Source organism: Protomyctophum bolini, assembly GCF_963924005.1.
Source record: "Protomyctophum bolini genome assembly, chromosome: 21".
Lineage (NCBI taxonomy): Eukaryota > Metazoa > Chordata > Actinopteri > Myctophiformes > Myctophidae > Protomyctophum > Protomyctophum bolini.
The window spans coordinates 8,018,556-8,033,174 of record NC_137882.1 but is presented as its reverse complement, the minus strand read 5'-3'; the positions used below and the strand labels follow the sequence as shown (position 1 = coordinate 8,033,174).

The window sequence follows — 14,619 nt, the reverse complement described above, 5'->3', positions numbered from 1 at the left end:
AGCATTATAATGTCTTCTGTATATTATTACCATGTCTTTCTATTAACTATTCAATTCAATTTGAACATGTATTGAATATTTATAATAAATAATGAAGAACTTATAGATTTAACATTTAACATTGTAAAACATATTAAAATATTGGTATAGGGTATAGGGTACTATACTGCATGGCCAATATGAACTGGAGGGGCACAATGTCAATTCCCCCCCCTGTAGAGACACCACTGTCTCCTACCTTTACTGTTGGGGGTGTAGATGGTCTTATCTGTTTGGATGAATATGTAACCGGATTGGAAGGAGACCATGACCGTTTTCTCCAGCGTGCGTCCAGGGAAATGGGCTTGCACGGTCACATACTGCGTGATGTTGGGATCCGTGTTGAAATCCTCGGCTGGGATCTGAAAGAAAAAATTCTTTCTTTTAGACCAGTCATTTTCACATAAAGGTCCATTATGCATTCAACATTTGAGCCACGGACCGCCATTTGATGACATTTAGCCTCTCAGACCCAAAACGAAAAAATATTTTGATGTCGTTGGATAAGATTTTATCCATAATTCCATGGTGTAACATTCTCTAATTTTGTAGACATCTTGTTAATTAAGTAATGCAGATGTTTAACAATAATTAAACTCTTGAGAGCATACAGTACAATGGAATTTGGTTTCATTGTATGGAATGTACGCTCTCAAGAGTTAAAGACCTATATGGGTCCATTTGGTACCAACTCTCCATCATTTAGCTGGGGGCCACCTGGAAACTCCTCAAGGACCACTGGTGGTCCCTGGACCACTTGTTGAAAACCACTGTTTTAGACCAGTCAGTTTGATGGTTCTCAAACATTTGAGGACCACCCAAAAATTTGAGGACCACCCAAATTGACATGTATTCCGCATGACTATACAGTTAAGTCATTTTGAGTGGATGCACACAAAGACCGCCGTAAATTTAGCATCACATTCTTTCAAGTAACTAGCAAGTAACTGTGATGTGAATTTGTCTATATATGGTATACGGGTCCTATGGTACCATACCGTGATTTCTGCCAGTTGCTGGTACTTGTTTTGCTTTGTTAGGGATACATCTGTTCTCTGCAACTCTTTGGTTTTGGTTGGATAGTTCAACACCTTGATGGTGACCGGTAGGTCATCTGAACCTTCATAGTCCTGGATCTCCAGGAAAATGCTCTCTGCCGTTCCCACGCGCAGCTTGTTAGGAGCAGCCAACACGTGTCTGAGAAGGGTCAAGAAAGAAAGAAAACAAGATGCAATCATTACGTGCCATATAATGTGACCAGATTTGACTGAGAGCCTGCCATTGCCCAATGTCAATTTGAAGCTATGATTCCCTGCTTTCATAATTATGTAAAAACGAAAATTCAAAAATCCATCAGTCAAATTTGGATACATATATATATACTGTATATATACACACAACTGTGGTTCTCAAATCTGCGCCCATGTGAACGTGGGTGGGCCGGTGGGAAAAAAAAGTCCCATATTGATATGCAATACTACAGCGCTGCGCCTCACACACTCACACACTCACTCATTCTCTCTCTCTCTCTCTCTCTCTCTCTCTCTCTCTCTCTCTCTCTCTCTCTCTCTCTCACATACACACACACACACACACACACACACACACACACACACACACACGCTGGTGTGATTTTTTGGTAGATCGGCCACTATATTCTCTACTTTTGGGCAACAAGTACCGCCATGCAACGAAGTATTACAATTAAGCTGTTTATTTATTAATAAAATAAATTATAATGGATAAGGGGTCGGTCAGGACAGACTTTTTTATGACATTTAAAGCCTACCTTTTTGCTAATATTTTCTAATAGTTGCTACAAAGTTGCTAGAGAACCTATAGGATAGCAAGTCATTTGGGGCATAAACAAGAAGCTGAAGGGTACATTTAGGTACATAATATAAATCATAATAATATTGCTTTACATTAAGACATTTTCAAAAGCATACTTTTTTTTCTCCTTTTTTACCTAAATTGTAGAAGAATTGTTATTTGATTAATGTTTGCCTGTTATCTCTCATATTGGTACCAGCATCAATACAGCATGGAATTATGTGGACAAAATCTTATCCAACGATAACCAAATATTCTTTAGTATTGGGTCTGAGAGGCTAAATCTCCATGGATCCAATGCTGAATAAATAATTGGCCTCGATATGAAAAAGGTTTTAAACCACTGATGTATCCCTGTAATTTATCCAAAGGCATTTTGCATGAATAAAAATACTCTCGTACTCACAGAGGATTAGGACGTCCATTGGCCAGTGACATCAGAGAGGCCAACGCCAGAGAGGCCAGCCACAGTAGCATGATGCCGGATCTGTGGTCGTCTGCCCTGCACAATGTTGTCTCTAAAACAGCTTGCCAGATACCTGTCAGGGTTATAATAGTTAACTAAAAACTAATGAAACAACGGAAACTAGAACTGAACAAATATTGTCATTATATGACTGAAAAAAAAACAACAAAAAAACAACACTTTACGCGAAAACATGATGACTAAGCTAACTGAAACTGTATACAAAGCTAACAAATAAGCGTCAACTAAAATCATGGAAAGAAATGTCCTTAGTTTAAAAAAAAAGGTAGGGAAAATAGCCGTTGTGAGCTTGTAGATAAAGCAATTTTAGAATGTTTTCTCAATCCATATTACAATAAAAGACTAAAACTTAAAACTAATGGAGAAAACAATTCTAAAACTAAGCCTTTTCACTAAATTAAAACTAAACAATAATGTAAAAAAAAAAGCAAAACTATTATGAACTTCATAGCCTACCTGCTATCCCGCACTGATCGTGTGGTCAGCTAGCTGCCCCTGCAGTGTCGTCCCTAGCTCCCCCAGATAGCTCGCCTTTATATGGTCCAAAACCACAACCACTTCCCGGCACTGTCAATGTGGTCATGTCCCGCAAACACCCCCCCCCCCCCACCCCTCCCCCTGACCTGAAGCCATGCACCCACTGCTCGGGTTCAAACTTTGACAAACAAACAAACACGGATGAAGGGCCGTTCACAGTGAGCACTATAACTACTGTATAAAAAAAAACATCTGTTTTAAGAAAATTACAAAGTATAGGTGAACTATATATTTGTGTAGTTATCAGTGTGCACGGCCCGTAAACAGAGTAGGCCTATACAGTATGTCTGTACTGTCACAGCACTTGAATCAAAGGTTAAACATTAATGCACAGACTAGGCATATTTATTTGCTCTTAAATGCACCTTATGTATAGCTATTTGGACAGCATGTGTTTGCTCAGCAACCCAGAATATAGAGCAGCACATCAGCAGATCGATGCGGTTTCCAAACATAGCCTTTAATCTAGTTCAAAATGCTGCGGCGCGTGTGCTGACAGGTACCAGAAGAAGAGACCATATCACTCCTTCTCTGGCCTCCCTACACTGGCTCCCGGTCAAATACAGAATAGAGTTCAAAATTATTCTCCTCACCTACAAAGCTATCAATGGTCAGGCACCACAATATCTCAAAGAACTCATTGGTCCCTACAAACCAAATAGAATACCAGTGCGTCTACACAGTATGCAAAAATGCTTACTGTCCCAACAATATCAAAAGTTACAATAGGAGGCAGGGCGTTTAGGTCCCAGGCACCTCAGCTGTGGAACCTTCTCCCGGCTTCGGTCCGTGGGGCTGACACGCTCTGCACATTCAAGACTAGGTTGAAAACTTTTCTCTACGACAAAGCCTATAGCTAGACCTGTCTCCAGTACTCGCTCACCCGACAAAGTCATAAGGGTGGGAACTGAGTAAGAGGAACCTCCTGCCAAAACCTGCACCTGTGTTGTGTGTCTGCTAAATACCATAGTCGTACATTCACTACATTGTTGTGTGTACTATACAGGCTCCCCTCACAGTGGTGGAAAATGTACTCAAATGTTTCACTTAAGTAGAAATACATTTTTTTAAAGGTATTTAAAAAAAAAAAAAAGTCTGGAATTCAAAGTTTACTTGAGTATTAACAAAAGTAGTGTAGGTCAATTGTGAAGCACTTTGGATAAAGATGCTATAGATGCACCGTTTAGCATTCACAATGTCAAATAAGTTATTGTGGTTTGGGAGAGTTCAGAGATTCACTTCAAAAAACATGATTGCTTTATTCCATTGTCACTAATTCCACTGAGTACACATTTGATGTTATGTAGAAAACATATCTACAAAGAAAAATTCTGATTCTCAAACAAACAACATTGGTTGAAGATTTCCCATTTACATCGATTCATCTGAAAAACACATGTGTAAACGTGAGTGTGTGTGTGTGTGTGTGTGTGTGTGTGTGTGTATATGTGTGTGTGTGCGACTGCGCGCACATGTGCCTGCGTGTGTGCGTGCATGCATGCGTGCGTGCATTTACTTTTTACACACAATATGTACAAAGTTTATTTAAATTGCTCATTTTTCCAGGTCAATTTCTCTAAGATCACAAACACACACCTCTGTTGCATGAGGGTCCTTTTTTTCCCTGAGTCACATTATATTATGTAGCGTTCTCAATGTGTGTGTGTGTGTGTGTGTGTGTGTGTGTGCACGTTGTCGTGCTCCTCTCAGCTGCTCCAGGTGAGTCTAAAGCCGGAGGGCAGAACTGCGTACTGAGCCTGGAACACGATGAACACGTGGTGGGAGGAGGACGTGAACGGAGCGATGTTGGTCTCCTGTCGAACACCACACACACACACGCACACGCACACACGCACACAAACACACACACACACACACACACACACACACACACACACACACACACACACATACAGGCTCAAAGTCTCTGCAGCCAGACTGTTGGCTTACTCAATTTTCACCCCGTCAGACTCTGTACATAAAGCTACAGCGTGGTCATTTCCGTCGGGTGGCTGGAAGTGCCGTTCAGGCCGAATTAGTGCTTGGCATCGGAGACAGAGACAGAATTAACCCTTCGCTAAACCCCACCTCAAAAGCGATTGTCCAACGCCAATCCAAATAGTTTAGCAACCGTCGCTATGCTTGGCAAGCTTTCGCAACCTCATAGCTGCCAATGTCATTTTGCATGGCTGTGATGTTGAACACATACACAGCTTAACGTCGGGAAAGTTACACGACTGAGCCACCCAGGTGATGGCAATAATACTATATCACCGTAGTCTTACCCATTACATGAAAACTCCTGTCGGATGGCCGTTAAAGTTGATTGAGTTGGATGCTGTTTCTCCCTCCAAACATTTCCTCGTATTTCGAGTTCATTGAAATAATGTCATGAACATTTGTCCAGTGCATAGCCTACTGCAGGCCTTGTCCAGTGCATAGCCTACTGCAGGCCTTGTCCAGTACATAGCCTATTGCAGGCCTTGTCCAGTGCATAGCCTACTGCAGGCCTTGTCCAGTGCATAGCCTACTGCAGGCCTTGTCCAGTGCATAGCCTACTGCAGGCCTTGTCCAGTGCATAGCCTACTGCAGGCCTTGTCCAGTGCATAGCCTACTGCAGGCCTTGTCCAGTGCATAGCCTACTGCAGGTGTCAGGGATGTCGTCACTCTTACCTAGTTGTGACGTCATCCCCTCCTTATATAAGGCATCCACGCCAGCACCAGTCTCTGTCTGATTATTGAATATCAACGTAGTCAGTATTGAGATTCTAATTCTAAACCTGCAAGCTAAGCATTCTTAACTTGCTCCCAAAACTGAAGAACATCTAAGACTAAAGGTCAGCACTTTCCGCGCTTGCGACCAAGACCTTCTCCATCCTTACAGAAGGCCTTGTCCAGTGCATAACCTACTGCAGGTCTTGTTGACTAGATTTAGAAGACATTTGTCCAGTGCATAGCCTACTAGGCCTTGTTGACTAGATTTAGAAGACATGTGTCCAGTGCATAGCCTACTGCAGGCCTTGTTGACTAGATTTAGAAGACATGTGTCCAGTGCATAGCCTGCTGCAGGCCTATACTGCAGGCCTTGTTGACTAGATTTAGAAGACATTTTGAAGCGCTTGCTACTGAAATGGTACATACCGCTCCACAATAGGGTCCCACAGGAGGCGAGGAGGCGTCGTGCCCGTCGTACAGCTTCAGGAAGTTGTTCTGGCAGTCGCCGGGGTCATCGATGCTGATCTGAGCGAAGGTGACGGTCACCACGCGGCCGTTGGGCGCCCTGATGCCCCACTCGCAGCGCGTGCCGTTGGGGTAGGTGCCAGGGTAGTTGGGGCTGGCCACCGAGCCGTGGTCGCCGTACAGTGTGCCACCACAACCTGGCGGAGAATGTCGTAGAAATGTAGATGTAATGGCGTTCTGTGTGCCAATTTAAATGTAATAACACCCCTTAGGTGTATCTTTGTAGTTGTTCCTCTAAATTGCAGCACAGCCATTTCCTCTGAGATTATCTGTCACGCCCCTGTGGTGGTGTTTTTGTTTCACTCTGTTAATGTGCCATTTGTTGAACCTATAGGCTCATATCTTGAGGCTATAGAGTTGGGGGTTGGCTGTTGAAAGCTATAAAGGCTGTGATCCTTTTGCTGTCCCTGGAGTCAGACTGGGTTTTCCATTACCATGACAGGTCATGTAAATCTTGGCTCCTTACTCGAGTAAAATCCTCATACTTCCAAACTCTGAATTCTTGTGTTGCCTTATTATTAATGTATTGTCCTTCTGAGCATGTGTCCAACAGACTGCCTAAACAAGAACGTGGCAAATGTTTTGTAGAAAATAAATGTCTTCGTTTTTAAAAGATGGAGTGCCGTGATTTTTGTACTTTTTTCTGTTTTGTACGTGTCTATGGAGCTAACGAGGGCGCACATGTGCGTGTGTTTTCAGCTCTCACCCTGAGGGGAGGAGGTCCACGTGGCCTCGAAGCCGTTGCGTGCTTGTGAGATGTCGCTCCTGAAGCCCAGGTAGAGCAGGTTGGATCCGGGGAAGACCGGCGACGGCAGCGCGCTGCCACAGAACTTCCCCAGCAGAGGAGAGGTCGCCGTGCTGCCGTTGCGCACCTGACGATGATCACATGACAAGAATAACACGCGTATTATTATACAAAAGGTCGTTTCGAGTAAGCGATCTGATTGGTTGAAACAGCCTTCTAGCCGTGCTTCAAACCAGCATGATGGAACGCCTAATCAAAACAAAGAATGCAGCTGCTCTGTTCTCCCAGAGCTCGGTGGCTAGGCTATCTAGTTTCTTGGGACATGTGTGGTCGTAGTGGTGACATTAAACAATTAAACAATTATTTTTTTTAGTGATTTAGTGAGTTTTGTATCTGTATAATTGTAATATTGCTTAATTGACTGCCAGGTGAAACAAGTGCTCTCCATTGTGCATCTCTGTGCTCTTTGGGCCGCATGCATTTTCAGGATGCAATTTGGCATGCACTTAAAGTGCTCGTTATGCAGAATGTCTGATTTCATTATTTTAATGATGTTTAGGACACAAGGGCACTTTCCTGAGTTTCGTTTTTGTGTGTATAACATGTGTATTTAGATATTTTAGTATTTCAAAATGCCAGTGATGTCATAGACACTGCATGGTCCCCCGTCCCCCCCATCTCCTCTCCACAAGGAGGAGCAGTGCTCCAAAGCATTATGGTCATTGTAGGAATTCCAGCGATCCGTCCTAAAATGCTGATGTCGTCGGTAATGCAAAACGCGGCTCACCTCCAGGAAGTCGAATTGACACTGGCTGTGGGACTCCAGGTCAAAGCTGTTGAAGAACAGAGAGATGGTGTTGCCCGGCGGAGCCTGCAGGACGATGGCACAGTCCAGGTTGTGGGGGTAGACGTCTGGCCACCCGGGGCTCTTCAGGTAGCCGTACTCCTGCTCGTACGTACGGCTGCAGCCTGAATTAATAGTTTGAATAGTGTATTTTATAGTGTAGTTACATGTTAAAGAAAACAGTTGTGTTTACAGTACATACGTACTGTATCAGGGGTGGCACCGAAAAGGCGTAGGCTGAAGCCAAAGCTTATTTTGCCTAGCCTTTTTTAAGAGTAACTTAGTTACTGACCAAAGACAAAACAAACAAAACAAAAACAGAACAGAGAAGAAAACAGAACAATATTTTAGAACGTAGTTTAACAAACAAATTGAAAACAATAAGCTGAGAAAAATAATCACGCTCAATCCAAACGAGGAATAAAGTTATCGATCTTATAGTAATGTTTTACATCAACCTTTTAAATGTTATGAGTGACATACATAGTTTTAGCTCTTTATCTAGCTCTGGTCCATAGCCCTAATGTCATTTGCTGCCATTGCATTAAGGCTATGGGACTGTTGTCTTCCTGCCCTCGCATGAAATACGACCAGCCCCTCCTCTGTTGCGGAAATATAAAGAACGTTTTACCTTCTCAGAGGAGAGGCTGGTCTGCATTTCATGCGAGCACAGGAAGACAACAGCTCCCATAGCTCTAATGAAGGCATTAGAGCTACTCTTTATCTAGACTATTCCTAAGGTAAACTCCTAATTTAGATATACATCTGGGTTTTGTGTTGGACCTTGCCCCTTTTTGTTTTAACACACAAGTCTCCCTGAGGTTGTACTCAGGGTCTCTCTTGTTTCAAACAGCTCCTGTATGGATGATGGTAGTGTTTTTTTTTACCACGCACGCACACCAAGAGAACACACACACAAACGACTGACATGACTGAAAACAGGCGTGGCGACTGAGAACCTGAATCCATTGCAAACCCACCTGCAACCTGGTAGTTCACTTTCAGGCCGTTTCCTGCCATGAAAGTGTCAGACTTGAAGTGCAGGTGCATGGTCCGGCCATAGCTGTAGAAGTCAGGGACACTTTCCCCGGCGCAAAACTTGTGCGACTGGCCGTAGTCTCCCTGGAAAACAAGAGTGAGTGCAGAGAAGAGACTTAAGGGCTGTATTTTGCGTGTCTTAAGTACCAGATCTTATTCCCTAACTTGAGTAAACTAAAGACCTGGAGGCGTGGTCAATGCTCTTTGGCCACTCAGAATAGCCAAATGGCATTGATCACGCCTCCAGGTCTTTAGTTTACTCAAGTTAGGGAATAAGACCTGGTACTTAAGACACGCAAAATACAGCCCTTAGAATCAGTCAGAATATTAAGAAAACATCTTTGGACATTAGAATCAGGCTCATTCAATTAAAAATACTAAATCCGTTTTACTGGACCCCTTCAAGGTTACATAATATAGGATCGGAATAAAAGACACAGGCAATTGCTATAGCCTGGAGGTGTGAGATGGCAGAGGGCACATATACTACTACAGTACATGACATGCTCTGCTATCCAAGAATACTGGCTCAATGATTGTACACAAGAAAATCTGTGATATTTTGAACAGAAACTTTATTTTCAGCCCTAGGCTTTATGTGTTAGGACTCCCTATGCTTCTTGTCAACTGTAATAGAACCGAGGCAGACACCAGCAGACACCACAGCAGATCATAACGAGGGGGCTTATGAACGGGTTGTTTTGTGTTGTTTGGTGTTGTCGTCATGTTAGTTCTTTGTAATTTTTAGTCTAGTAATGTCCGTCCAGTGATGTGTTTGTCCGGGTTTCGTTTTGTCTTTTGTTTTTTTGGGGGATTTCTGCATTTTCTTTTGTTGTTTTGATTATCTGACCTCAGCTTTGTCAATGTTTTAAAATGAAAAATAGCTGGGGTCGCTTTTTTTAAAGTTTTTGAATTTTGGCATGGTGTTAGGTATGGGTATAATAATGATTTCAAAAAGCTGTGCAAGCGTATTGGGAGCACCCCCCTAGTGGTCTGTTTACACAGACTCAAATATTAGACACTCATAGGTATGGTTGTAAACCAAAATAATTGATCAAAGAGATTTTACAATGCATTCTGTTACTATTGGGTGTGCTAAATAACAATCTTAGGAAAAATGAACAACCAGAAAGGCATTGTTTTCAAGATGGCGTCCACGGTGGCTAAAATGAGCTAAAATGCCTATAAACTGGGATTTAATATGTAAAAAATCATAACAATTATGCACTTGGTAACAACTTTTTAAATTTGGCATGGTGTTAGGTATGGGCATAAGGTTTTCAAAAAACATCGCAAACTAATTTGGCTTGTCCCCTAGTGGTCGGTTTGCAATGAAACCACTATTAGATATATATCGTTGAAACCCCAAATAATTGATAGATTATATGTCCTTTTCACAAAGGTAAATACAATCATGTGAAAGGGACATTATAATGAGTGCTGGCAGTACTTCATTAGACCCCTTGGTGTGGTTGTTATGTGGAATGATGTCTTCCCTTTGTATTTAGGGTTTCTTCCTGGAGGTTGACCTTGACAGTAAAACGTGCCAATGAAAGAAAAAACTGTCCCTCATCTCCTCAACTCACCAGTGGGAAGTCCCTCATCTCCAGGTAGTTGGTGGTGCAGGCCTGGCCGGCCTGGAGGGCGAAGTTCTCCACGGAGACCCTGACGCTCTCCTGGGCCGGAGCGTCCAGCGTCCAGCGGCAGGAGATGAAGGGAGGGTACGCGTTGGGGAACAACGGAGAGGTCAGGCTTTGGGCGGTCGCGGTGGCGTTCTGTGTGCCACCACAGAGCTCTGTGGGGAAAGGAACAGGATCTATGTCAGTGGTACTGTGTGTGTGTGTGTGTGTGTGTGTGTGTGTGTGTGTGTGTGTGTGTGTGTGTGTGTGTGTGTGTGAGAGACGCTGCTGAGTGACATTCTTGCATGCTGTATCATGATTCCAAACACGTGTCATAGGCTTGTGATTGTAACATAACTGTACCCATATTGTTTGTGTCCTTGTGCATTTTCCTTTTAAAGTGTGGACCAAATAAAATAATTCAAATGTGTGTGTGTGTGTGTGTGTGTGTGTGTGTGTGTGTGTGTGTGTGTGTGTGCACACAGCATTCGACATTAGCTCGCAGCACAGAACATACAGTGTATACAGTAAAACACGAGAGAGAGAGAGCGTTGAGAGTGCCTTACGGTCAACTGCCCTGTAGGTGGCGTTGAATCCCGCCTTCTGTACGATGCTGTCCGTCGAAAAGCGGACGGTCAGGAAGTTTCCGGCAGACACGAAGGAAGCAGGCATGGTGGTCCCACAAAACGTCCCCACCAGAGGGAAGTTCATACTGTCGCCGTCATACACCTGAGGAGAGAGAGAGAGACAGAGAGAGACAGAGAGAGACAGAGACAGAGACAGAGAGAGAGAGAGAGAGAGAGAGAGAGAGAGAGAGAGAGAGAGAGAGAGAGAGAGAGAGAGAGAGAGAGAGAGATTATGACTCGTCGAGAGATGTTTTAATTCATTTAGTTTTAGAGCGGATTTACTATTTCTACGATTTCGGTTTTTATTAGTTTAAGTTAGTTTTACTTTTTTCTGCCCTTTTCAATCCTGCACCTGACCTACAAGTCAGGTGCAGGATTACAAAGGGCCAGAGTAAAAATTGTGTAAGACAAAAACACAAGAAAAGATAGTATTTAAAAAAAAGAATATTCAGTTACAGATTAAGATTATAAATATAGAACCAATCAACCAATCAAATAATTAGAAAGAAGAAAAAAAAAAAGGCAGGATACAACACTTTTTGTTTTGTTTTTCTTCTTACAAATTATTTGATCGGCCCAAAACATTGTGTTTATTGTCATGATTTGTCACAACTCGAGTTGGCTTTGTCCGCGGCGTAAACGTTTTTAAATAAATACTTTTTGAAAAGTCTATGAGGAGAATGAACGGGGAATTATTTTCCGGGTCTGGGCCTTTTTAATAAAAGTATTATTAGGGTATATATTATTAGTAACATTCCCGGACGACCTCACCAAGACGACGACCCCTCACCGTGACATAGTCGTAGCGGCAGTTGCTGCCGAACGGGTTTTCCAGGTCGAACGTGACGAAAGTGAGGTTGATGGCCTTGTTGACGGGCATCTCGATGGTCCACACGCAGTCCAAGTTGGGCTCGTAGCGTCCGTCCAGGTTGGAGTCCGGCGAGCCGAACATGCCCATCGGCATGGACAGGTAGCCGCCGCAGCCCTGAGCCGGCCCTGCGACACACAGACCAAAATCAAATCTATGCTATGCATAGATTTTAGACGTTCCCCACAATCCCCCCAGAAGAGTGTTGTCAACGGACAGACTGTAGATATTGTACCCAGCTACAAGTATCTAGGCACAATTATTGATGACAAACTGAAATTCGACCTAAATACTGATGTGATGCATAAAGGTCAACAACGCCTGTACTGCCTAAGGAAATTGGCTAAGTTCAATGTCGACAAGACTCTGATGAAACTGTTTTACAGTGCCAACATCGAGTCCGTCATTTCTTTGTCCATTATCTGACTGTTGGTATGGTAATCTCTGCATCAGAGACAAAAATTCCCTAGGGAGAATTGTAAAAGTGGCCTCTAAAATCATTGGCTCACAAATGAACGGCCTAGACCAGATCTTTAAGAAACAGGTACTTAACAAAGCCCTGTGTATCCGATCTGATGCTGCTCACCCACTATACGGAGAGTACATCCTTCTCCCATCCGGCCTTCGCTTGCGAGCCCCATGTGCCACAAAAAACAGGCACAAACATTCCTTTGTCCCGGTCTCTGCACACACTGAATGATGCGGGTAGATTGAGGATATAACATTATGATGAGCACTTTTTACTGTATTATCTCGTGCCTATGTCTATGCACACGCACTTTTATGACCTATCGCATAGCACTTTAAACGCCTGCACTTTAATGGTTGTGTGGTTGTTTGTTTGTACTGTTTCATTCATTGTTTAATGTACTGTCTATGCTGCAACCCAATTTGCCCTTCGGGGACACTAAATAAACTTGAACCTTGAACCTTGTGAAGATAAGAATGTCAGTCTCTGACCAGTCAACACTGTCAACAGCATTGACGGACAGTAGTCACAGTAATGAAGTATAGTTTTTGAGTTTACTTCACTTCTCGACTATTTGTATTATTATAATTATTTGCATACATACATGACTTTCTCTTTCAAAGACTGAATCCACAACATTTGAAACCACATAATTTCAAATAGGCTATAGTGAAAATAGCAGATCTACAAAATCACAATGTGCAACCATTGATGGCTTAAAACCGCACTGTATATACAGTTATACACCTCTATTTTCCCTATACGCCACATCTCCCTGCCAAAAATAGCCGATCTACTACAAGCTCACAACGTTGTGAGCTTGTATATGATCGGCTATTTGGTCAGGTCAGACAGATGCAAAACACAGGCTTCAGCAGTTCCCCGTGATGGCCTGCAGGGGGCAGTAAACGACTAGAAGTGCCATGGAAGTTGTAGGGAAAGAGGTGTGTTTATAATCTGAATGCCACAGAAAAAGTCCTGTGTCACAAAGCTGTTTTTTTTTTTTTATCCCACGATTTTGCAACCCCCACTTTTTTCCACCCAGTGTCAATTATCTAATGTAATCCTGTTGTTTCATTGCACAGCTTGCAACCTTTCTATCATTGGCTTGGCTTTGTCTCTACAATAAGGAGGCCTCTGATAAGCAGTAGCGGTGGAAAGTAACTAAGTACATTTATGCAAGTACTGCACTTAAGTACAATTTGAGGTACTGAAGTATTTCCAATTTCCAATACTTTTACTTCTACTCCACTACATCTCACAAAGCTTTCTGAAGATTTTTATATATTTGAACATTTTTAAATGGGATATTCTGCATAGTGAGTACATTCTACTTTTGGTACTTTGCTCAGCTCAGCTCTTTGAGTTCACACAAACCCTCAAAGCTGGGCATAGGAGGGGCCAGCGCCCCTCAGGCCTCAACAAAGACAGACCAGGGTGACCAGAGGCATGCCTCCTTCCCCAATCCATCCCCGCACCAACTTGTGTTTTGGAACGTGAGAGTACAGTACCATTAAGGGAGATAGACTTCTCTAATATTCAGCCTTTTATGGTCCACTTGGTCCAAAATCTTGTAAGCGTATTTGCCTGTGACCCAACTATCTGACAGATGGGTGGGCCATCTGACAGATGGGTGGGCCGCATGCATTTTCAATGATCAATTGATTGATTGAAATTTGTATTCACACTATGTAGAATGGGTACATGTCAAAGAAAGTACAGGTCAATACAAAAACTGATACGAGGATAAAACCAGAAAAAAGCACTAAGACTGAGGGTCCTCCATTTTCAATTCATCAGAATATTTAAAGACGCCAATCCATCATTCGCGTTCCAGCTTGGATCAGTGGAACCAAGGCAGTATACTTAAGTTCGTATATATTCATCGATGTCACAATGACATAATAGATAAGGTTCCAGGTTTTAAGGATAGAGTGCCGTGATTTTTTTCCACCCTAAAACATGATCATCAGGTATTATTATTATGTACAGTATTTGATAAAATGTTGTTTTTATGTGGACACGCCCACCAGTTCATTAAGTAGGCCTATGCCTGGTTTGCCTGGTGAGTGGTGATCCACCTGAACTGAAGCCGCACCAACCAACCAAGCTGTTGTTGTATGATAAAGGGGGAGGGGTTAGGGGAGTGGATGATATTCTGAGGTCACTATATCACCGTTTTCTTTTTTTTACATTGGCATGTTTGACTGTCAAGGTTTCAGCCTCCAGGAAGAAACCCTAAATACAAAGGGAAGACATCATTGCACATACCGG

At 42.8% G+C, this 14,619-nt stretch overlaps 2 protein-coding genes across 2 annotated transcripts in view; both read right to left on the bottom strand.

Annotated features, from left to right (window-relative positions):
* Positions 1-2,349, bottom strand: part of LOC308336057 (complement C3-like) — a gene marked incomplete at its 5' end in the record, with an annotated part of 40,056 nt that extends 37,707 nt beyond the window's left edge. Inside the window, 3 exons of the mRNA XM_080793301.1 lie at positions 239-401; positions 1,038-1,236; positions 2,279-2,349. Of these exons, the coding sequence (XP_080649427.1) occupies positions 239-401; positions 1,038-1,236; positions 2,279-2,349 (433 nt within the window). The remainder of the gene's footprint in view (positions 1-238; positions 402-1,037; positions 1,237-2,278) is intronic.
* Positions 2,350-4,343: 1,994 nt separating this feature from the next.
* The window catches only part of cubn (cubilin (intrinsic factor-cobalamin receptor)), a 77,530-nt gene continuing 67,254 nt past the window's right edge, over positions 4,344-14,619 (bottom strand). Inside the window, exons 60-67 of the mRNA XM_080793300.1 lie at positions 11,799-12,004; positions 10,949-11,111; positions 10,350-10,558; positions 8,706-8,847; positions 7,669-7,850; positions 6,843-7,008; positions 6,038-6,273; positions 4,344-4,710 (exon numbers count right to left, since the gene is read on the bottom strand). Of these exons, the coding sequence (XP_080649426.1) occupies positions 4,603-4,710; positions 6,038-6,273; positions 6,843-7,008; positions 7,669-7,850; positions 8,706-8,847; positions 10,350-10,558; positions 10,949-11,111; positions 11,799-12,004 (1,412 nt within the window). The 3' untranslated portion in view covers positions 4,344-4,602. The remainder of the gene's footprint in view (positions 4,711-6,037; positions 6,274-6,842; positions 7,009-7,668; positions 7,851-8,705; positions 8,848-10,349; positions 10,559-10,948; positions 11,112-11,798; positions 12,005-14,619) is intronic.